Raw genomic sequence first — 24,204 nt, forward strand, 5'->3', positions numbered from 1 at the left:
CTGTTAGCATTTCGCGTTCATCGCCTTCATTCGCTTTTTAAGTTTGTGACCATGCTCTTCAAAAATAAATGATAAAAAAATAAATGTATCGGACCACCGATACCAGGCTTTTAACAAAGACAAAAGCAATTACCAAATCGCAGTAAGAGGCGTTATTTCATGAAGACACTGAAGTGCCATGACCTGATTACTCAGGGAGATGTGATGTGGAAAGGAAACGTAACAAGATAAAGCTATGCCATCATTGACCTGTAAATGGATAGCGACGTAGTGATAAGTGATAATACTTCATCTCGTAGTTGGAAAGTAGAATTAGGCAGGTACTGATTATAAATTTCTTCAAACCCTGTTTTAACGGATGTTAGCCGGAAATGGGAGAACGATCAACCAGCCTTCACTCGTCGGTTGAGATTGGGGACATTGAGGGCTGCACAGTCCGATTCTGTTCAGGTGTGTACACTCTCAGGTTGTACGGGTCCAGGTTACTGTGGGTATGCTCGATATCACACGACCGCTTCGGAGGTCCCGCTTGCATTCCGGCCTTGGGATCTGGTTTGCCTCAACGCTCTTCTGCCTTGTGTGGACATTATTTCACCTGGCAGCTGTGCCAGATAAAAAATTTTCAAAGTTTCCTGAACAAAAATTGAGATTTTGCAAACTTAACTCTAGGCGAAATTTTAGCTGTCTTCGAGTTTGATCTCCAGTTTTAGGACGGCCGGAAATGAGTTGCTTCTGGATGTGATCATGAGTTATCCATTCCAGCGTAGCTGGTTGTGTATCAGGGCATATTCAATTCCATTGATCTTCGTCCGTTTGGAAATTTAAGTGCTCGAGTTTTGAATAAAACCTTAAATCGCACAGACATTGTGGATGGAATTTACCAGGTATCCTAATGTGGCATGTAATGTTGCCAAAAGATATTTAAAACTGTACGGCAGCTCAATTCACTGGGGACTTGATGTTCACGCGCAGACGGTGAAATTCCCAAACTCTTTTAGGCCATCGAAATTACCTTATACCTTGGCAGCCAGTGCGCGAAGTTCAGCATCGACAGTCAGGTCTGCGGACAGGGTTCTGCTGAGGTTGCAAAAATTGATTGCAGCCTGTCATGCTCTAACCAGTAATGAAATTCTGGGATGTCTCTCGTCGTAAATTCCAGACAAGCCATTAAAGGTTTAAGAGAAACTTCACACTTACACCTCATCATTATGTTGCGGAGACAAATACAGTAGTCATTCACTTGAATCCAGCCTCCAAATGCGCAACTAAACACCGGCGTCCGCAAAAATGGCTGATGAATCTTGAACTCACACAGCTTTGTTTCTGTCACAGAGCATTTTCAATTAACGAGGTGATTGCCTAGACTGTATTGGATCTGTGAGCTATCTTTGGAATCACCAACTGCCTCAGAAAAAAATTTCAGTCAGTTTTAGTTTAAACAACTATAGTATCCAAACTCATCCCTGCTCCACTAATGTGCCAATTGCTAACTCAGTAAAGCTGATTCCACAACGTTGCACTCGGCACCCAATATCTTAGTTTTTTTCGGGACAGCCGAGCCCACGGAAGTAGAATCACAGCGCCTCCAGTTTTAAATGTTGAAGTCTTCCGTGAATCCAGGGACAGAAAATGTAAGAATGGGTTCCGTTTTCATGTTTTCCTTACTGCTGACGAGCCAAAAAATTATAGTCAACAGTCTTGAGCTTGCTAGATAGGATGTCTGCCAAGATATTGCCTGCAATGCACAAAAATTTGATCCTTGATAGCCGTCCATTTTTTGCTGAACTCATTTTCCTTTATTATACAGTGATCCGATTGCATCATCTTTGAATGTTTTATGGGACATTCTTAGTTTTTTTTGTGCGAATTGGGCAACAACTGTTCCCCAGTGTTGATTTGAAAAACACGGATATTTTGATTGGTCTTCTGCCTCCCTTTCCTAAAGTTTCAAAGATGACTCGGTGAAGTACTTTTTCACAAATGCTTCAAGTTACTGGGTGCGTGAAATGAGGTATCAAGTATCTTTTAAGCAGCCAATTAAAGTACAAACGTGCACAGCATTCAAACGTCCCGAGTGTGTTAGGTATATTGGTTTTTCTATAGTTGAATACTTTATTGTTCCATTCCCAAACTCCTGCTGTCTGGCAAATCTTCTTGCCGACCACAGAACACACAAAGACATCATTTCAAAAAAACGGTTGACGCCTTTCTTCTCGGAATTCTGTGTTGATCATAGATCTTTGATCATAATCCACTGTTCTTCCAACATGTGCGGTGCTGTTAAATTAAACATTTCAGCGACATTCGCTCGGAACTCCTGGAGAGCAGAATGATTCAACAGCTGAGTGACACTGAGCCTGGTTGACGACAACTTCATCCGTGATATCAACTGTTCTTTGAAACCTTTCGCAAATTAGATTTCACCAATTGATGTTTAGTGTTGCACTCGGCACCGCTTACCACCGCTCATCTCCGTTCACATGATTGACCTCTGAAAATCCGACGCTAGTATAATGTGTACCCAGGTTCTTGTAAGCACATTTATTGCTGACAGTGGTAGCGGCAAGATTCTAACTTGTTCATTACGAGCGTTATACGTGTTTCGCTTTTGTCACATTCATTACTGTCTGGAAAAGATCCATAGTCCAAGGATCCGCTCCGAAGTTGGTGTATCTTCACTAGTCTTTGCTTGTCCTCAGCTGTTCCTTTGGTTCAATCGTCTTCTTGGTAGTCGGACGGCCGACCCCCTGTTCTTCAGCCAATTTAATGCGATCAAACTATCGGAGAGTCTGATCTGCTTGGTTCTGGGGCTAGCCTTACAGGGGCACACAGGCACCAAGGCATAAATATATGGACACTAATGCTGCTGTGTATAGCAGATGTGTTTCAAAAGCATCCTGGTTGCACTGTGAAATGAAAAAACAACCACTGCAAGCCGTCGAGCAATCGGGGTGGACGGTTTATAGAATCGAACGTTGTCATCCCGTTCTTGTTTAGGGAAATCAGCATTCTTGATTCTCCAAATATGCAGATTATTATAACCTGGTTGTTTCTGTCGCCATCAACCGACGTAGAAAGACCTCTTACTTAATGCACAAATCCCGAGTGACTTCTTGGAAATCGAGCAAGAAGGGGTGCGCTTACATCTTTTAACACTAGTAAAATGAGAAGTTCATCGGATTTCAATGAGCACTGTTAAAGAACCTTCTCTTAAATTTAGCTCAGCGCAAAATTGCTGACAAAAGTTAGCTCGTCAGTCTTTTGAAACTAGACAGTCGGTTACTTATTATCTCCCGCACGGTTTCCAACTGCTTGAGCAGAGATGGAGGTGAGCAACAGGATCAAAAATAGCTCCGTTAAGCCGTTGTGACATTTATTCCAACCTGACATACCATGAAAATTTCCGCGGTCAAATTTTCTGAAAGAAATTAACACTTTCTTGATTAGGTCATGACGTCATGCACTTACTATGCAAATTCTCTATTTTGCAGTTATACCAGGGCTGATTCACTGTCAAAATTTTAGTACGTATCATTTCATTTCACTATGGATGTAGAATAATTCGACGTATTCAGGAAAGCCCGCTTGAGTGACGCGCAAAATAAAAAATTATGGATTCTTGAGATTCATCAAATGATGCGGTACTACATGGATAAAATACGCAATAAAGGTGGTACCATTCTCAAATAATGGGTGTTTCCGTCTAAACTGTTGCACGAAGTAGTGCTAGTAAAAAAAAAGCCCGGAGTAGATGGCAAATCGATCTTAGTTTGCTACACACGTCCGGGTACAACACGTGCTAACGCAAAAGGGTCAGAAAGAGCACGTAAAGGATGGTCGACCAAATTGATCGGACAAGTCAAGTGTTAAAAGTTTATGAGGATTACCAATACATATCGAGTCTATGAGGTAGCCGCAGTAAACAGAAGCAGACAAGGGAAGGGTTTGACCGGGTGAAAGGAAGTACAATGGATAGATATTAGTCATGCCCCCTAACATTGTTTATGGTGCTCACTTATTTGTGCACAAAATAAAACTGGGTGAGCATTCAAGTTAGCCTATATTTTAGACACACCGGTTTTCTGTCGTTCGAACTCAAGTCTTATTCCACCACGATCGTGAGCACATTATTGCGAGTGAGTCCGACTTGATGTGAGGTAAGCCTTGCAGAAATCGTCGGAGCAAATCCAACAAAATATCGGGGCAGTATCCTTCGCTTCATGAAACGAATAAAGCAACTTTCCGAAGTAAATTCGAAAAACCGAGACTAGATTCGGGCAGTAACCTAGGCTCCACTCAAGCCCACTGGAAACGGGACCTAGGACCGAAGGCTGATTTTTCGATTGTGCTACTTTTAATCTATAAGTAGTACAAAGCCAATCGGGATTAGGTGTATAGCCCGTCCGCAACACCAAAACCCTTCATAGTATCATTTGAATATTCAGTGTTTTGTCCTAGAAAGCATCAGCCTTTATAGGATACCAAGCACCTAATAAGTTGTGAGCTGGGTTTTTGTCACCTGTTGTACCAACGGTCGAGTTGGACTTCTTTTCAACCATCTATTCTTCGTACTTGAAGTTCCTGAGTATGTGTGATATCAGCAGTGCTGACTGTGAATAAAACTTCTGGGTTGATTTACTTTTCAACATCAGTTTGCTGTTAGATTCATCTCACGCCACAGACTTCCTACATGCACGTGGGTAACTTTTGAGACCTGTTTTACACCGTCGAATCTCGTCAAAGAACTCGTGGAAATCGAGATCTTCATCATCATTTGGAGCGACGGTGGCACTGGAAATGCACCTTGTGCACATATTGTGAATCAGATTATGTTGTATCTTGCGTGGTCGTCTATGGGTTACGCCTGCACTGAGCCTGCCAGACTACGCGATAGGGAGAAGACAGAGAACTCGGGACATGGCTGTATTGCCAGGACAAAACATACAGAGCGCCTGCGTAAATATATAGGATGACTAATTGGCCAAATATGGTCGTCCACTTGTTCGTTCCGTACAGCCAGTGGTGGCGTTCCGGTCGTGAACACTATCAGGCCCACTACGCTGGTCGTGTGTTGCTAAGCCGTGCTTGGTGGGAGCCGCCTACTCACCTATTTTCCGGACGTGTCGTAACGATGGTGACCTTGATGATGCGTCACTCTGCACATGTGCTTTTTCTTGTCTGGGCGCGCCCTGATAGATTTTATTTGCAGAGCGTATTGTTCCTTTTATATCTGCTGATTTGCCAGTCTACTGTATCTGACTACTGACCCCGCTTCAGTGCCTTGTGCTGGAAAAAACTCACGGAAGGGAACACAACAGCGAGTTCGAGAGCGTGCGTGCGTACGAGTGGGAAGATACAACGGCCTCAAGCCGAAAAGACACTGCTTGACCTTGATCCAACGCTGACTCACGCTGTCTGGATTTGATACAGGGCAGTGACGAGCTGCATATTGAAGGTGCGTTGTCCATCTGGTTAACATCTATCGGATTTGAGCGCCTCAGTAGGTTTCGGGTATTCATTGGTTACTTTCAGAAATCTGACTTTCCTGACAATTCCTAAACAAATTCTTTTGTATTAACTCTCGCTTTCTACCCTGGTTCTAAATGAAATATGTTTATAGGCACAGATATAGGTGAACAAAAAGCTCGCAGTTCTGTAACAAAAAGCATATTCCTGGCATACAGTATCGAAATTTCATGTTCTCTAAACTTCCACCATTGATTGCCCTTTTATATTCTTTCAAGAACAAGTAAACTGTTTTTGTTGTTTGTTCTGTTTTTAATCTCTAGAATTCTTTCATTCGGAGTTGTCAATACGTATACGTCATGTTCTGTATCAGCTATGGACTAAATGCAACACTGTTAGACTATTGGCTGCTTTTTGCACACTACGAATACTTAACGTTGTTGGAGCATCAAACCAGTAGAAGAATAGTTCAACCGGATCATGAAAAGAAAGGCTATGGTGAACAGAGTTAGCCTTCTGTGTTTGTCCTCTCGGCTAATATGTAAGATATGAGACATCATGTGCAAAGGTCGTGTGGAAAAAAACGGGTACAAGTCAATGGATCGACTGAGTGCGGTCAGACAGGCTTAACGAACCGGAATTCCTTCAGGTCGGAGTCACAGAAGTGTCATTTGAAGCCAGATTTGTGGATCACCAATTCAGTGGCCCATGCGATCGAAAACAATCCGGTTCGTATCAATCATGATCACTTAGCAGGTAATATGATTCTCTACTCATTTCTCACATAAGCTACTGTTACGCGCAACTTCATTCGTATCAACTAATGATGCGAATACAGTGGGAGTTATACTGCCTTCAGATTGACTTCCAACCAAAAAAACGAGTTAAACTGAATACTTCTGGCAAACAGTTAGTGCTACAAGCTGTGGTGCACTACCCCCAGTATCACACTTCCTTGAGACACTTTCGGGAGATTGGTGGAAAACTAAAAATAGAGTACGACTGAGCGAATTGATATTTTGTAATCCTCTTTCTATTTATTTTCCCGCTTCTCTCCGTTGGCATATATACTCGTCTTGTTAATATTAAAGCTTGATAAGTCACGAAAAACCGTGGCATTATCAGCATTCTACAACACGAATCGTGCATCACTATTTGCGTTTACTTGTCACGATCAAAAATAGAATATGAAACTGTGTCCAATCGCTTTAATAACTCGAGCTTAAAAGCTGGTAAATAAGCTTCGAAATCAGGTTTAGATATTAGGGGGTTCTACTTAGGCTTCAAAGGTATTTCACTCATTACACATTTCATTGTGTATTTTACATTTTATCTAATGTTATTCCTTAGTATGTATGTGAAAAGATCCGGCGAAACACACTCGGGCATTGTGTAGCTATTCAGTTTTCTGTAATTTTTTTTCAAAACGACCTCCATATCGAAGTGGTCAAGAGAACCGGACAATCACCTACAATTTACTTACTGCACTAAACCAAAACCAAAAGTTCCCAATTCCCTCACACTACCATCGATCACTTATTTTGTTACACTCTGAAGTCGGGGTCACCATCCGCAGTTCAATTAAATCAAGTATCATGAGACCTGTTGTGCTTCTTTTTGTCTTCGTGAAGTTTGAATTTTGGAAATCCCGGAAACCAGTATTCCTGCTTCCGTAATCACTCCAACATATTTGCCATCTCTCGGTATACGCGGAACGGTACTGCACCAGAGCGCACGTCTAATACTGACTGATTAGCAGAACATTTAGGGTTATTTTACACCGTCTGCAGTTCTTCAGATGGCGGCTTCGTGAAAGCTATACCGTTTTGTCCTGAATACTCGCTGTCAAGGGATCTTGAACAGAAGTATTGATGTCAGGGCGGGACAAGCGAAATATTTTTGATCTGCACATACGAATGGGACAAAATTTAATACAAATCGAGTGTGAAACTTGAGACATTATTGGGACTATTTAAAACCTAGTGTGTCTACGCAGTTCAGATGGAGGGAATCTTGTCCATCAAACAACGCCTTGACTACTAGTGACAAAAATATCAAATTCGTCGCCTGTGCCAAACTCACTGGTTCGCTATCTTTTGACGGACACGTATGAACGGAATTAGGAGGGCTCTATTGCGTTTATCTGTTCGCCTCTACCGGGTATCCTATTAATAGAATTCGAATGAAAGTTGAAAAGAAGAGATAATCATACAGTGATTCTATTGTTCAAAAGGTGCGGCAGTAAGTAGATTCGGAAGGCGAACGTAGTTTCAAATTCCAAACTTAATAAGCCTCGTTATGATGTATGACTATCGAAAAACTGACCGCTGTAGAAAACAGTATGTATTTTTTGAAAGCCGCACATATAATCACAAGAGATTATACTTCAGGGCGAAATGGCTCCACGTACAACCTAGCCTTCCAAAACTGATGCAGCCTGCAGCTCATCCAAACGAGATCAGAGATTGTCTTCCGCATTTAGATATGGAATTCCTTGAAATCAATCAACAATCAATTAGTACTGGTTCAAAAGTTTCAGGATTTCCGGATACAAGACAATTGCGGCGTCCATACCCCAGACAAAATCCAAGTGATTATATTCTGGAAAGTTTATGTGGGAAACAACTGCTGGTTTGATTCGACTGATAAGGCGATCCACATCTTTTTCGACCGCCAGCCAATCATTACCACCAGTGAACACGGCAGTAGGAACAGTGAACCTGGACAGGTCATATATCGGAGGTGTTTTCTGGCCGTAAATTTCCATATTTTTTACCTTTCCATAATCGAACGCCTGAAACTGGTCCGTTGAAATACCCTAGTGAGAGAGACAAATAGGTACATGGTTAGCGGACCAAAACAAGGTGGATTACTTGTACCTTTTTTATTTTGCTCAAACTAATGAATGACACCAAATGAATGTCCGACCACAAATAAACTTGATCTCCGGAATGCGATGTAGAAATGATTCCCAAAAGCATGTCCACTGGCATAAGCAAAAAATATAAGCAAATATATATATATATATATATATATAAAATATAAGCAAAAAATCGGAGAGGAATTATTTAAGCCGGTCGCCTCAAACCACCCACAAAGGGAGTTGGCATCAGAGGATATGTCAGCGCCAGTTCACCTGAAATTAATCTACGTGGAAAGAGGGTGGGCATCACTACCTTCTACTGTTGTTCCAGTTAGACATTCTGTTTGCCAATCGCACCAACATCTATACGGTATTAGGCACAATAAATCCAGGTATTTGAAGAATTCAGTAGCTTTAGAGGGTAAGGAGAGCTTCTCGGAAGCAATCTGCTTCCGGGGGATCCTCAGCTTTGCGATTTTCAATTTAAGTTTGCGTAATATGCACAATAAAGTGCATTTTTTACAATTCCATGCCAAAGCACAAAAATTTCTTCATATTCACCGAAGCGTTCCAACCGAAACCTGTGGAGCACTTGCGCAGGATATTCAGCTGAGTAGAATTATAAACAAGGGAGCCTGCTGAGTGTCTTTCTAACGGGTTCTTAGTTGTAAGGCTTTCAGTTTTGCGCATCTTCACATTTGTGTTCAAATAGGAAACAAGATTGACGAACTACAAAGTTGAGCCTAGGTGGAACCTATATAGGAGAGTATTATTCGGTAAAGTTGAGTAGACTCAATGCAAACTCTGTGAATTGAAAAGTATCTTCTTGACATTACTAATAACACTACTCAAAACTGTTCAGTACCTCACCAAGAGAAATACAGTCAAGAATATATACTGCGATGTGTTGTGAATGTCGTACGAACTGAAACATCAGTCAGCTTTTGAACAGTGCATTCAGGTGAAGAAGATGGCAGGCTGGGATGGGATTTGGTTGAATATCAGCTTGACTTGCAAACGAGTGTACCGAGTATAATTCGGCAATCAAGTAGAAAAAGGGTCGACCCAATCTGATGAGTCCCAATAGGTACAAAACAGGTCAAGAGATTCTAAATATTTTACAGCAACTTTATGGGTAGAGAGATATCGGTTAAATAAGTAAATTACGGTTGCAAAATCAATCAAAATGCGTATGTGCAAACACCTGATCATTTGCGTAGCTCATAAATGATCGCTTCGGACACTAGCAACATTTATCACAGGGCCGTCTTTGAAAATAAGGCGATGCTTACCTGACAGTAATGCACCATATTCCTGGCAGAAGTTCCTGCAGGTGTGTGCGCGATATAGACGGGGAGCCGCGTCTACGTGTTGGGCAGGTGCGGGAATAGTAAATGCACAATATTAGTTAAATGTGCTCCTATCAGGCATGTGTGAAATATAAACATGGTCATCAATCATTTGGTTTGTTAAAACAGCATGCTGTGTCAGATCATGTTTGATCGAATCGGTTGTCAGGACAACGGTTCGAAATTGTGTAAACATAATAGTTGACATGTATAAAAGTTCGGTTTCGAATGTCTTGTAGGACAATTTTGTCTATGAAGCATGTCTTTGGCCTTGTGATAACTTACTGTCTATTCATCCAAAAGTGAGTGAATTTCAGGTGGAGGGTTCCCGCTGTAAGAGAAGCCAATCTGTGCTGAAAAACCGAAGAGCACAGTACTTCAGCATAAATCCCCCAGCATAGATCCCAAATCTCCTCACACGATCAACAACCCGTAAGTAGCGCAGTGGCGGAATAAAATTCACTGATGAGCAAAACTTCCATCTGAAAAGTCGTTGCTTGAGGAGTCCGTCAAAACGTGTGACCATGTGTGTTTTGATCTCGTGATTGAAGAATGAAGGGCGCTATATTCTGCCCAAGTGCGAGTAAACAACTCTGCTGATCAGCCGCCCTTGGCCGAACGGTTAAGTGTTAGAATTACTAGACAGGAGGATGCGGTTTCGATACTCTGCTGATGATTCTCAATAAGGATGAAACAGTTGTACAGTGCTTCTAGGCTTTCCAGCATAGACTGGCTTCTCTTACAGGACGAAATGTCCACGAAAATACCCAACCGTTTCAGTACTATGTTGGTGAAAGTTTGGCGTCTTACGTTAGAGTTAGATCTCTTATCCCCAACAAGCGATCAACTACACAGGCTCTCAACAGTTCAGCGTCTGCACTGTCCATCAGCGGGGACTTTTCACCTTCCGTTCCAACCGTAAAATCTGTGGAACGCAACGCGTTGCTTCTCACTAGGGGTTTCTGCTCAGTGGAAATAGTCATTACCATATCATGGGTAGGTCACGCACAGTTACTATCGATCAACTCGAGAGCTTGACAGATCAAAATCCGAAAGATACACAGACGATGTTTCGGTGGTTTAAGTATTCTAGTGAGGTAGCACAATGAATTTCGTGAGATGCGCACTACTGATTACTCTCAGTAAGGATGAAACGTCTGTACAGCGTTTCTCGGCTTTCCAACATACATTGGCTTCACTTATGGGACGAAATCTCCACAAAAATATCAAATCTTCTCACGCCACCAAAAAATGAGTGCATTTCGTCTGATTCAGTGATCGTTGTACTGCTGAAACAACCCATTATCGATCTTGCTACGCAAACCGAAGTCGATGGTTGTTGGGCTGATTAAATCGATCCAGAAAGATGTAAGGCTGCAGGCCATGCGTGCTCAGAAAGTGTAATTTAGAGTTATATATCTACACTTATCTGGCCCACCCGTCTATAAAATGTGTGTATCCAACTGTTTTGCTGTTTCTGGTACTATACACCTGATGAGACTCCGCGTTGCAAAGGTAACGTCTGTTTGATCAAACAAAGAAAGAAAGGATACGACAGACGTGAATGCTTTGAGTAGTGCGACAGACCACTGCTTCGGGCTTATCATCATGACGGTTAGGTGAGTATCGCTTGCTATTTTAGTGAGACTTTGTACATTTTGGCGTTGAACCGTTTTCTTGCATAATTACTTAGCACCGAGCACAACTGTTAAAAAAGTTGTGTAAATAGAAAGAACAAGTGTGACTTACAGACCTGGGTATCTGGCTGTCCAGATCCCTCTGGATGCTGTGTTAACGCAACAAGCAATTTTTTTTAAACTGACCGAAATTCTCGCCCAATAGACCTCTTTTAAACTCCTATCTATGGTCTTCTAGCTAATCGATATATTATGGCTGCAGTAGAACTACGGTGGCTTAAATACGACATACAGGGGGTGGGTGGACAGCTGTATACCCCACCCTCTTTCTCCCAGGTCTGATTACCATACCTGTTCATGCTATTCATGCAGTACGTATAAGGAAAGATTCAAGTTATTGACAATTGTCTCTTCCCGACGACCTAAAAATGGGCGAGGTTTGCGGTTGTGATTCAATTACGAGGCATTTTGCCTACGAAACATTGAACTCAACGTGTAAATGGCTTTTACCTGTAAACGCTGGATCTTTCTACCTGGGGCTTCAGCTCAGCTACTAGTTTTATTGGGCCGAAAGAAACAAGTCCTTTCACCGTAGTTTGTGTATCCTCGTCCTAGTGAATGTTCCGGTCATTCAAAGTGTCTTCTGTATGCTTATTTGATATATGTATATATATATATATATATACTCTGGCAAATACGTGTGATACGATCGATGATTTCGAATTAACAACCTTCGTCGCCAATTCACAAAAGGGGCCGTGGGGAGGTGAATACTAGTGCAGTATCCAGTATAAGTTTTACATACTCTGCTGTACGTCAGGCTTAATCGAAAAAGACAAGTAATCGCCCTAGCTGATAAACCATGTTTGCTTCACCTCGACAGCCTACCTTGTAAAGGACTACTGCAGAAGAAGGGTACCACAGTTGAGAGGAATTCAATAAATACCAAAGTGATGCGTGCCCCGTTGAAGCCGCATCAAAGAATGGATATCACGAGGAACTACCTGATGCCAAGGCTGACATATTCGCTCGTGCTCGGCCAAGTCCACAGAAACATGCTAAAAAGATTGGACAACTACATCAGGCAATATGTACGTGGCTGGCTACGTCTACCGAAGGACACCCCAATCAGCTACATCCACGCCGGTAAACAACATGGGGGACTTGGTATCCCAAGTCCGAGTGCAACAATCCCGATGCAGCGGAAAACGCGTATGGAAAAGCTCCTCTCTACTCAGTGCCGAGTACTACGCAATGTGGTCAACGATTCCGCATTCGGCAAAATTGTTCGGGATCTCAGCCTTCCGATCCGAGTCCATGGAGCATGCGTAAACACCAAGGAGGAGCTGGTGGCTGCTTGGGGTGAAAGTCTGCACAACAGCGCTGACAACCGGTGATCATCTCTTATCGAGGGATCTGCTTTCCTCAATCCGCTAAGGCTGTTATTGGACTGGGACTTCCTAAGGTCGCAGTCAGTGACTTTTGTTTGCTTGCGATTGTGGGCTCTCTGCGTACTTATGACACTTTTATGCGTGGCACATGGCGTTGAAGGTACATTTTTGCCATTTAATCTCACCCCAGACCCAGTATGACGGTCACTTTGTGCCTGATGTGCGAGTCTTGACTGTGCTAGCGCATACTGCGCCTTGAGGAGCATTCACCATTGTTGGTCCTTTCTTTGGTTGTTAGTCTTTAGACGCCTGTTCCCATACCAAAATCTTTACATGCTTTGGGATTCACCTCACCAGACTGGCACTGTCCTTGGCATGATTTCGAATGAGACGTTTCTCTCTTTTCTCCCATATTCTCCTGTTACTCTTTCGCATTCATCGTTTGCATTCACTTTTTATGTTTGTGACCATGCTCTTCAAAAATAAATGATAATTGTAGGTAACATTTTATTTTGCAACTCTGTTGGTTTTAATATACGCGCTGCACGAAAACATCCTATTTTGCTTATAGCAAGTAGAATAACGGTTTTGGTCCAGACAAGCTCTCTGGTCTCACAAAGCAGGGCAGTAGCCAAGGTAATGACGTAATTCTGTAGCAGATTAGTAAGGTGATGAGAGAATCCGTACTCATCCTTGCTTTATGCATTTGAGCTATGTCCGATCATGCGAAGAATCCATACACCATGGGTTGTTTACTACTCTGGCCAACTGAGAAGTACCGCATATGCGTTTAATGAGAGGATCCTTAGGCATCTCTTTACTCGTCACTACTGCAGTACTTCGCCTTTACTTTGGCATATCTGTTGTAAACCAGCAGTCAATTCTTTGTAGCCTACAGAAAACCAACATTCCTAAAATTGCCCTCTTTTGGAAAACCGGGCCTCCTAACACCCGATATCGCGCCGTATTCGCTATCCTGCCGGTGTCTCCTGACAAGCGAGTGGGTGCATTATACTTAACCACTCTCTTGCTCAACAGAAAGAATCATAGCATTTGACTTGACAGAAAATCAATTAATCAATCGATCATTTAATCCGTTAAACAGTCAGGTAGGCAAGCCAGGAAGCAATCAACCAACAATAAATCAACCGACTCACAAGATTTGTATTCCTTGCATCGTAACCGGCGAGCAGATAGACCGCGTTGGAGCACACAAACGGAACGTGACCTCGGCCACAGACGAAGTAAGCAAGAAAATGAAGTAATCTGGTGGATGGCAAGAATTCCCCATGCCCAAACAAATCCCACACCCGTTCCACTGTTCGCGCAAACGGGGCTATATAGCGGATGGGACTTGCCACGTTACCGAGGTAGGCCACTGGAGCCAATGCAGCAAAAAGACTGATGTGTGACTGTAGCTCAGGGTCCCGGTTGAACTGAGCAAAAGCTATTTGAGCACCCTGAACAAAGGATAAAGAAGGAAAATGTGGGTCACAATGTTATCGACGGCGTCTGGAATGATATTAAATTTAGGCAGGCTGTTCTATAACGGGTCGTTGATCGGCTTCCGTAGATCGTTATAAGTAGAACAGAAAATTTCGTTTGCTATTATATTCTTTCTGTGGCTACTTGCAGAGTCAAAATAATGAGTCAGAAAGCGAAATCAGCTCTCTTCATTGAAGACGCTGGCCAATTAGCCTGGTTCCAGCATGTATACAAAAAGTGGTGAGGAATCAGAGTAATTGGAGTAGAAAACCGAATCATAGACTACGTACGTAATTCGCAATTTCCCGTGTGGTCTACCACGGAAAGCATTGCTACCCGTGCTCAGTCATTGGTGGCAAAAGAACCACACAATTCAGGCAACGTGAAACAAAGGCGGTTACTGTCAAGCGGACTCCATATTCTTTCCCTCATGGGTCATAGGATGCTGCAAGCATGTAGTTAGAAAGTATCCAAGACATGGCAAAAAACCGATCTCCGTGGCAACCGTGCCATCATTCCTTGGACAGATGACCAAGATTTTTGATTTTTTTTTTTGCAAAGAGCGCCGCATCCAGTCCGCTGATAGAACTTTGGTCTGAGGTAGTATTCAGACGTATCTGTTCTCATGGAGTTCAAAGATGCAAGCGTAACTCTGTCTCTCAGATTACTTTGTTGAACCTGAATGCATGAACGGTAAATTTCCCAAGTCTTCACTAATTTATCAGTGTTTCACAGTTCATACATTCAGTTTCTGAGCATTTGTTTAACGACTTTCGACGAAGTAAACCATGCGTTGTTCAACCGTCACCCATCGCAGCCTCAATTTATTGACCTAGGGTTATTCATCCTAGGTTCGATGCTTTGGTCTAACTTTATTCTACCCCTAGATTTCTAAGCATTCTGTTCTCCTACTTTCCAGTCCATCGTTATTCAACGAAGAAGTGAACGAATGTTTTGAAGGCTACAAATACAGAGGTGAGCTTGTATATACGTAAAATTTGATGACTTTGCTTGTGCGAAACGATATTTGTTCCCGGCTGCCTCCCCACGGTCTTCCCCTAAATTAATCATTAGCTGAGGGGGTTACTTCATTCAAACAGTGACGATGACAGTTCAGATCACGCGATATCGGGGTAGTTGGACATCACTGTGTAGCTAAACAGTTTAATAACTTTAACAAGTGGATTTTCATTAGAGCATTTTTTCAGAGGTGTTTTGAATGCATAGTTTGATAGTCCTTTAGAAAGCAGATGATCAGAGTCTGTTTTGGATTATCCTAAACCGTGCGCTCTTTGCTGAAGTATCTTGCTGAACAGGATTAGTTAATAAATTGATCATTGATTGGTGAAATAATGAAAATTGTGGCAGAATACGAGGTAAGCTAGACGAGCCGAACTATTCGCTTGTGGATTCGTCCACCGTCATACCAACCGCTGGCGTTTGGTATGTTGTGGTCCCAGTTCCTTTTCCCTCACAAAGGCTACGGGTTGTGAAAGGTTTTGGGCATTTCCTCTTGTACGGGGTGACATGTCCGCTTGTAGAACCACCTCCAGTAGTCCTTTCTCACTCAGTGAATCTTCCGTCTGGTCTACATTCCACGAATGCTTTTGGCCTGCTTTCCAACGTCCTACTATTCCTCGAAACTTCAGCGAGAATTTGGCGGCTGGATTAGTCGTGTGCATTGTGGCGGCCACCACTGCCACAAGTGTATGGAATTAGGGGTGCCTTCCATGAATGTTGGCATCGCAGAACAAGTGGTATGCTTGTAAGGGGTACAGAAATCACACTGAAATATTTGTTTCCCTGCCCTGATTAGTACTTTGGAAGTGGTCCATTGATTTTGTCACCCGGACTTGGGGAAATTCAAACGCGGGCGTTGTTTTTTCCCAGACGTTAGTTATACTTTCTATTTTGAACTGCGCTGGTTGTTATTTTAACCAACAAAGTCCAAAACATTCGGGGTCCACAGTAAAGAGGTGAAGCAATGGACTCGAGTTTCGCTTTCTTTACAACTGTTCAACAGTGACCAACAATGTCGGTGTTCGGAACTTGGATCAGTGATGAGCAGCCGAGAAACGAAACTACTTCTCAAGTTAGAGGTGAAAATCCACAATTACGTCCGGGATAAGTTTGAGTATGTCATTCGCGAGCAGAATGACAAAGGCGAAAGTACATGGGTGCAAAGATTATGCCTCCATCGTATGAATCTTGCGTGCGGATACGGGGAAGGCGATACTGAAGACATTGTATAGAACCGCCGACAGAATCTACTGGCCACTTTGCCAAAGAATCGTCCTGGAGAAGATGGTGGCACTATGAACACAATGGATGTTCCTTGTGAATACATTGTACTGCATTTTCATTTTGGTAGAGCAGCACTGGTTCGTGATGCACAGTTAACGCCTACCGTTCATCATACTGGATCGAGCGGACTGACCAAAAAACGTTGTCTGGCGCTTAATAATAACATCCGTTTTGGAAGTAGAAGGGATTTCGGTGCTGATGACCATGACGTCTTGCTTGTCACTGCTGTAAAATTTTACCTTCAGTAGGCTAACACGGCGCCAGATTCCCTTCGTGAATCAGGCTTCTCGGTCATGGGCAGTGGCGTTCGGTCCAAAAGACAGTAGACCGATGACTTGAGTTTTACGTCCAAAGCCCCTTAAAATATAAATACTGAATTACAATTCTCTCTCATCTATGCCTGAGGGGTGCGCAAAAGAGAGATACGAGCAATCCAAGGGAGCTAGACATCCTTCAGAATTTCGTTGAACATGAAAAAACGCTGTTACCTGTAGGTTGAGAAAAAAAATAATCGCGCCTTACTACTCCATGGCAGTAGTTTATATACTCGACGATAGACACGTTGCAAGAGTTGGTGAATTCGCTTCTTTCTCTGCTCTTGAAGTTTGAAGCTCCAGTCTCCTTGTGCATGGATCTACAGAAATAAACCACCAGCTGGAAAATTCGGCGAACTGCAACCAAACTGATTGGAGAACCGTAAGGGATAGCTTAGTAAGGATGCGTCGGTGGTTGGATAACTGTTCACCCTGTTAAGTACTGATATCATAAATGAGCATCGTTTTAAGGTATGAAAGTCGAATCGCGAAAAATCTAAGCGCTGCCATCTAGATTAAAGACCATTTGAATTGGGCTTTCAAAAGTAATTTCAAGCCACAAACAGTGGAAACGTTCAAACAGTCGCTGTAAGCCCAACAAAAGGAGATATGCGCCTCTTACTACGGAAGACTATGATCGAAAAGCATAACCACCCGATTTGGGCTTGAATAGAAAGTATTTAACCTGGCCTATCGATATCGCATTTCATCATTCACTCACTATACCATGTTGGCTCGTGGTCAACTGGAAAGTTTTCATGGGGCAAAAACTATTTTCGAAGACCGAATTAAACTTGAATTGGGTCCCAGCAAAAAAGATGGTCGCAACAGAATGATGGCCTGCATTCTGGGACCTGCTACTATTACTGTCAAACCGAAAATTGACTGCTGACTTCTTCTGTTGCGTTCCTGAGTCGAATGTAATCTACTTTGCTTCGTTGTACGGCTTATACAGGCTACCTAAGCCGTATATTCACTTGGCATTCACTACTATAGCCGGCACCAATCGACTGACTGGCCATACTTGAACCAGGTGGACAAAAGCTCTCAGGATTTACACTCACTGACAATTTACATGTTGTATAAGAGATCGTGGACATAAATGTAAGCGATATGCGCTTTGCCTCTTTTGACGTTCAACCGAATTTTGCACCTCGTTTTAGCATCTGGTTTTCACATTAACCCCACCCATTGGCAGTTTCCCAATATTTCTTCCTACATTCTCACATTTGCCTGTAGAACATTAAACTCTGTTCTGCGTAACTCCTTGTTTGTTGACTTAATCCCACCTTTTATATCCACTCATGGTCGTTGGCTTGTTCGTTGGGGTGGGCGGTTTGGTTGCATGCAACCAAATGCGAACAAGCCAACGACCATCTACGCTACCTGAGCTACCGACATTCTCCTCTATAGAAATATCCACTCATGTTCACCACCGAGTTTTCACAAACTGATTGAAAGTGTTTCTAACACTCGTTTTATTTCGCTTGGTTATATTCACGCTGGCAGTGGGTCTGGAAATATCTTTTCTATCTTTCTTCCTATCTTTCTATCTTTTCTATCTTCCGGTGGGCGGAAAAGTATGGCAAGAAGAAATGGAATTTTGACCACAGTTCAGTTCAGTTCAGTGTTGTTCACCGAAAACTGCAAGCGTCCTGAAAATGATTCTCTCGTAGGGGCCCGGAAGTAACCCTGACCAGACTTGGTGGTTTATGGTAGCCTCCAGCAGTTCACATTAGCCTTGACTGTATAGTATTCCTCGGAGATTGTAAACTGATGTCTGCCGTCCTGTTTCTGTTTATTGCCTTGGATTTAGGGCGGAATGGTTGATGCGTTACCGGTTGTTTGGCAGAAACAGCTGCTGTCTGATCTGTCTTCAAACGCGGTTGTCGGATGGGCATAGGTTTTAGTTTTAGATGGATAGCTGTAGGGGACCGACTGACTTCTATCAACTTTATCTTACGAGTTCACCGCGTTGAAGTTATGACTTGAGATAGAAAGTTTTCGGAGTTCGCGGCTATTCAAATGTTGTTGTCAGCACACAACTTCGTGTCACTGTTGTATGAGGACTGTTTACAAGTTTGGAACGTTCACATTTTTTGTTTATCTGTTTTATAAGTTCACGACCCACTTAACGATACAACGAAACAGCAATTGAACAGCGCAGTGTATGATGTAAGTCGTCCCTGCCAGGACGTAAAAAAGCTCAATCCAGGATGAAGTCCACGGCAGACAATTCTGAAAGTAAACACATCCGTCTGTGATCAATGGTGCATAAATCGAACTGCAAACGTTTGTCCATGTAACAGCAGTTGTGCAATCTTTCTATATTCTCTTGTTGGCTAGCCTCTATGCATGAAAAAGCTAGTTATTCATCTTGCATGTATGAATATTCCATCTGGGAAGCGGTCCCATACTAATTGAGCATTCCAAGATGTAAAACTACAACGCAGCAACAGTAATATAGGCCAAAATTTTGTGGGTGTGTGGGTGTGATTTACTACGGATGTAGCGGTAATACTACTGATGGGAAAGGCTTGCAGGTAGCATGTTTTCTTGTAAATCCGCTTTGCGTCTCATGAAAAGTGAGATCTATCGCAGAATCTATCGTGTCGCCTTGTAACATTTGCTTGGATTTGAGCAATAGTTAATGAATATCCAGGAAAGTTCAGAAAGACGCGTTTAAAAAGGAGATGAATATTCAGTTTTGTAAACAAGATGCAAATAAGAGTTTTGCTTCCCTGTCCAACAGTCGATAACTGTTCAGTTGGCATTTTCTACTAAGTACCTCCGCAGCGAAGGCCTTCTTCCTTTCATTTGGTGCCGTGATCAGGATGAGGATGGAGATCCCGTGGCCGCAACCTTACGAGGATGGGAATGTTCGGACCTTCCTGGAGGAGTTTGACGAGGTTGCGGAGGCTGCTGGACTAGACACTGACCGGGGTAAGTTGGCGACACTGGAGACCCTCCTCAGGGGCCGGGCCAAGGCGGTCCTGGATACAAACACCCAAATAACCGATTGTGTAGGTACTGGATATTCCAGGAGACTGTAAGTGTAGGTGTTCGCGGTCATCAATATGAAGTTGATGGAAGCTCACCTGGTGAGACCTCAGTTGGGTTTGTTCACCGTATTTCTCGACTGTGGTGACAATGCTTGGTATGAAGCGATTTGTATATCATAAAATTGATGAAAGCTGGTAGACAAGGTGAGCCATTTGCTTGGGTGCTTTTCATCGGGAACATTCATTGGCGCTGTTCCGTGCGGTTGTCCAATTCTTATCATAATGAGTGATGATTACGTTTGATTTACATTCAATTTAAGAAGCCTAGATCCCTGAATTTCCTCATTTCAGGCCAGGTCTTGGAGGATCCATCTGATCGAAAACTTTCACGGCTTCTTTACATTCTCCTAAGTTGGGGTTGTTTATGGTGAGCCGAAACTCGGGAAGATCTGGCTGGAAATCGACCAATAAACTGCTTTTGTTCACGCGGATCCGCAACACAAATGCCTTTTCTTGTCTGTGAGTTTCATGACAACGTGAGCAAGACGCACTCGATCCTACTTTTATGAGTGTTGGTTGCCACCATTTTTTTCAAATAATTTTTGGTGGACAGAGTCGAACTTTGGCAACCGAAGCCCGTTCGAAATGGCAGCTTGCAAAAGACGGCCAACGATTCATCATAAAAGTCTGATGGATGGTAGATGCAGGCCATTCGGATCCAGGATTCCATGGACTTTACTCATTACAAAAGTTTCAAAGTTTTCTATTCACCCAACTTCCCTCTAAATTGCTGTATAGCTGTAAACTTGTACTGACTGAGTTTATTCGAGTAAGCTCGGCTAACTATTCCAGCCGGTCTCAACATGAATCGATCCGACAAATTACTAGACGTCAAGTGAAATTGAGTGTGCACCCCAACGTGGATTCTGATGGACACAAAAAGCCAAGGAAATGGAGGAGGCCAAGAAAGCTGTGAGTGCCCAAAGATCCGTGCGACCAGCGCCCGGATACCATTTGTAAGCGAAAACATCACGGATCACACTGGAGCAGCCATCCTGAAAATCGTTTTCTCACAGCCATAGCCCGTAAGTTGGTGTCGGCGAATCCGTAGCGAGGCAGTTAAGAATAGAGTTTTCGACTGCACAGCAGGGACTACCATTGAAGTATGTGTCCATCGCCGGAAGCTGCGTTGGTTAAGCCATGTACTGCGCATGCTGAAGCATCGTTTTTTTCGAAGACAGTGCTGTTTCTGTGCCTAATTCAGAGTGGCTAAATCAGAAATGTGACCAACCCCTGACCTGCTAGAAGGGTATGTAAGAGAGTTCTAACCCCTGTGGTGCTTTCGGTGCTGCTAGCCTTCCAGGTTGGGGATCGCGTGATCCGTACTGCACCTTGAGGAGACGCTGCACGATTTAGATGCCAATCGAAGTCAATGGTATTCTTATCAGTTTCTACTAGATTGTCTGAATGAGTTTATGAAGGTGTAGGTACCTCGCAATAATTTTAGTAGGCTAGGGGTTAGCCCCTCCTTCGGCCACATTAAATCGCTCCCTCACAATATAAGGCTTTGAGGCAAAGCGTGGTTGTACGGCAGCGAAGCGTTAGTGTTGAACACTAATGTCATATTGTCGATGATGGTGATGAGTATACGATTTTTCCCGTTATTTGGCAGGGCGGTACTAACGGCATGTCCACTGGACTCATAAACGAATGCCACTCTTTGCCACTCCTCGAAATGTCATCGTGGATTGTGGTTTGTCCACTCCATTGTCGACTATTTTCACGTGGACTTTTGGCCTTTACTTTGGATTCCATAAAACCTTTAGAGTAATGGTAGTAAGTCACTTCACTGTTTCATTCGATAGAATCTGATAGAATTACTTCGAGAATTACTTCAGAGCTCTTCAACATAAACTTCGAGGCTCTAGGCCTTGCCTACCTTTTGTCGATTCATCCTTAGCGAGCACGCGGTTGTCTGTTGATCGTTGGTTACCCGGATCAGTGAGTTCAACGACAGCTAATCAGGGGCATATATCCTAATGATAGTATGCTTTGCTTGTGGTGTTTTTTAATTTCAATATTGGAAATGACTTTATACATCACCCGCGAGTTGAATAATCCGTCGTCTGAGTACCGGAATTCGGACGTCTCACTTCGTGATACGGGTTAACCGGTATTCTTCAGCATGCGAATCGTGACCTGTGGACAGCCAGCAGCCAGTCAATCCGGTAATAGCAAAGAGTTTTCACGCTTATCCACGAAAGAAACATGTACACGAATATGACAGTTGCTAGCTAAATGAGGTACATTCATTGACTGCATGCTAAATGCTTCTGTTTGTTACACAAGTTAGATGCCATTACCTTGTCACCATTTTTACACTCTCGCATCCTATTGCATGCGATTCACGGGAGAAAAAGCCCTTCACAGTATATTTTGAGATGTATTTCCAGGGCTAACTTTAGTAGATGAGCCTGTTTGTTTCCGTTTTTATAAAAATTCGGTCAGAGGTATCTAAGCGTCACCCAACGTTCGCATTTTGAAATTTAGTGACACTGGACAGAGGATACTGACACTCGTATAGGTTCTAACAGGAGCATAAAAGAAATTAGCGAAATACACTCATCTAGAAACAAATTTGTTTTTGCGGGAGATTAACCGGGAACCCAGCTGAATCTCTAGTTCGTGATGTTTCCAGGTAGCTGGATGTGCTGCACCAGGCCGCCCCATGTTTCGGTTGGTACGATGTTCTGTATATCGCGATATCTGTATAGACGTAATACACTACTGATAAGGCTGCTGAAAATTCTTCGACAGCTCACGACCGGTTTTGCCCTTCTTGGAGCCCATCAATTAGGCGAAGTCTCCGAGTTTCCGTCAACCTTATGTTCTAATTGAACCCAAATTGCACGAAGTTAGTGAAGTACACTCATTTGAAAACAAATTTAGTTTTGCGAGAGACTCCTTGGAACCCAGCTGAATCTCTCGTTTTTCAGCAACCTTATCAACAGTGTGTTACGTCTATGAATGAAATTAGTTATTACGGGGAGTTATATTTATAATTTCATTCAGCGACCTCTTTAACCGTTTTTGAAAAAGGCTCTTTTTGAGTGATCAGTTACTCATTTTCACCGAGAATCGAACGATGGGAACCAGACAACAATCTCCTTATCAATTGAGAACACTTATGGATGTTTTTGAATGTCATTCAGCGAAAAAATATACATGTTTCCATAACCAAAGTTTGGGAAAACTGAAATAAACCTAACATTGGGTTCGGATACCCGACAAACTGACCTGCTGTTTTTGATTTATTGTTTCAGTCGATACGCAGAACACTCGGGGGCTGTCAGATGTCCCACAATCTGTCCACAATCTGATTGGCAGTAGGCGCGTTGGATTACTTTCCAGAGCAAACTACGTCATGCGTAGTCTTTTTCATTTCTGTAGATAAGTTGGAAATCCAGCTCGAGTTTCCTGTTCCGTTTTGTGAAATGCGCACAATGTGTGCCAAGGCCTGACTTCTTGATACTTGCGCCAAGCTGGCAGTTTTTTGTAAACGGTTTATCGACAGCACCACGGATAAAACTTACGATGATCTAATTCGGGAAATCTGGTGACTTGCAGCGTTCATTTACAAAATGATTTGTTAGTACCTTGGGACTTAAAATACTTTGTTATTTTTTTGTACCCTTCTACCGAGTTGTCGCCGAATCATTTTGTTTCTCAAAGACAGATTCTAATCAAGAATCCTACTTCGATATCTTGCTTACCGAAGGGTTACCGAAGGACTGGAGGCTCATCAGGGTGTCACCTTTGACCACAGATTATCGGTCATCTCAGTGTAAGTGAAGCTTGATGTTCACGTACAAAACGAGATTAGAAAACATTCTGAACAAACGCTTACCTCGGAGAAACAGAGTGGACAGTCGATGGGTTTTCATCATTTTCATTGACAGTTCTGCATCCGTTAGCAGAACAATGCATGTTGCTTATTCTATATTACTAGGCCATCACGTGACTTGCTAAACAGATAAATCTTTGACAGTGTTGTGTGCGGAATATCAAGATTGCACACTTCTTCCGGAAATAGAATACCACAAAGGTAGTTATATACTTCTGGCGCACAATCCAAAATATGTTTGCTAATTGGATGTGAAGGAAGGAAAGCAAGGAAGCGTCTTCAAAGTATGTCAAATGAGGTAGGTGATCTCAATCAATTGGAAAATATTTGGGACCGATTGAGAAGTCATCGTTTCAGAGGGATTTGGTAAACAATCGGTGGATTTCGAGAAATACACTCATTTGCAAATCAATTTGGTTTCCACCCGAGACTCAATTGAATCTCTCGTTTATGATGTCCTCCAGCTGAATGTGCTGCACACAGGCCGCC

General features: G+C 42.8%; 1 protein-coding gene across 1 annotated transcript in view; it reads right to left on the reverse strand.

Moving 5' to 3' along the window:
* Window positions 1-7,683: 7,683 nt before the first annotated feature.
* The window catches only part of T265_07841 (hypothetical protein), a gene marked incomplete at both ends in the record, with an annotated part of 33,413 nt that continues 16,892 nt past the window's right edge, over window positions 7,684-24,204 (reverse strand). The window contains 3 exons of the mRNA XM_009173474.1: window positions 7,684-8,284; window positions 9,622-9,693; window positions 13,864-14,166. Coding sequence (XP_009171738.1) covers window positions 7,982-8,284; window positions 9,622-9,693; window positions 13,864-14,166 — 678 coding nt within the window. The remainder of the gene's footprint in view (window positions 8,285-9,621; window positions 9,694-13,863; window positions 14,167-24,204) is intronic.

This window comes from Opisthorchis viverrini (genome assembly GCF_000715545.1).
Source record: "Opisthorchis viverrini unplaced genomic scaffold opera_v5_187, whole genome shotgun sequence".
Taxonomy (NCBI): Eukaryota; Metazoa; Platyhelminthes; class Trematoda; order Opisthorchiida; family Opisthorchiidae; genus Opisthorchis; species Opisthorchis viverrini.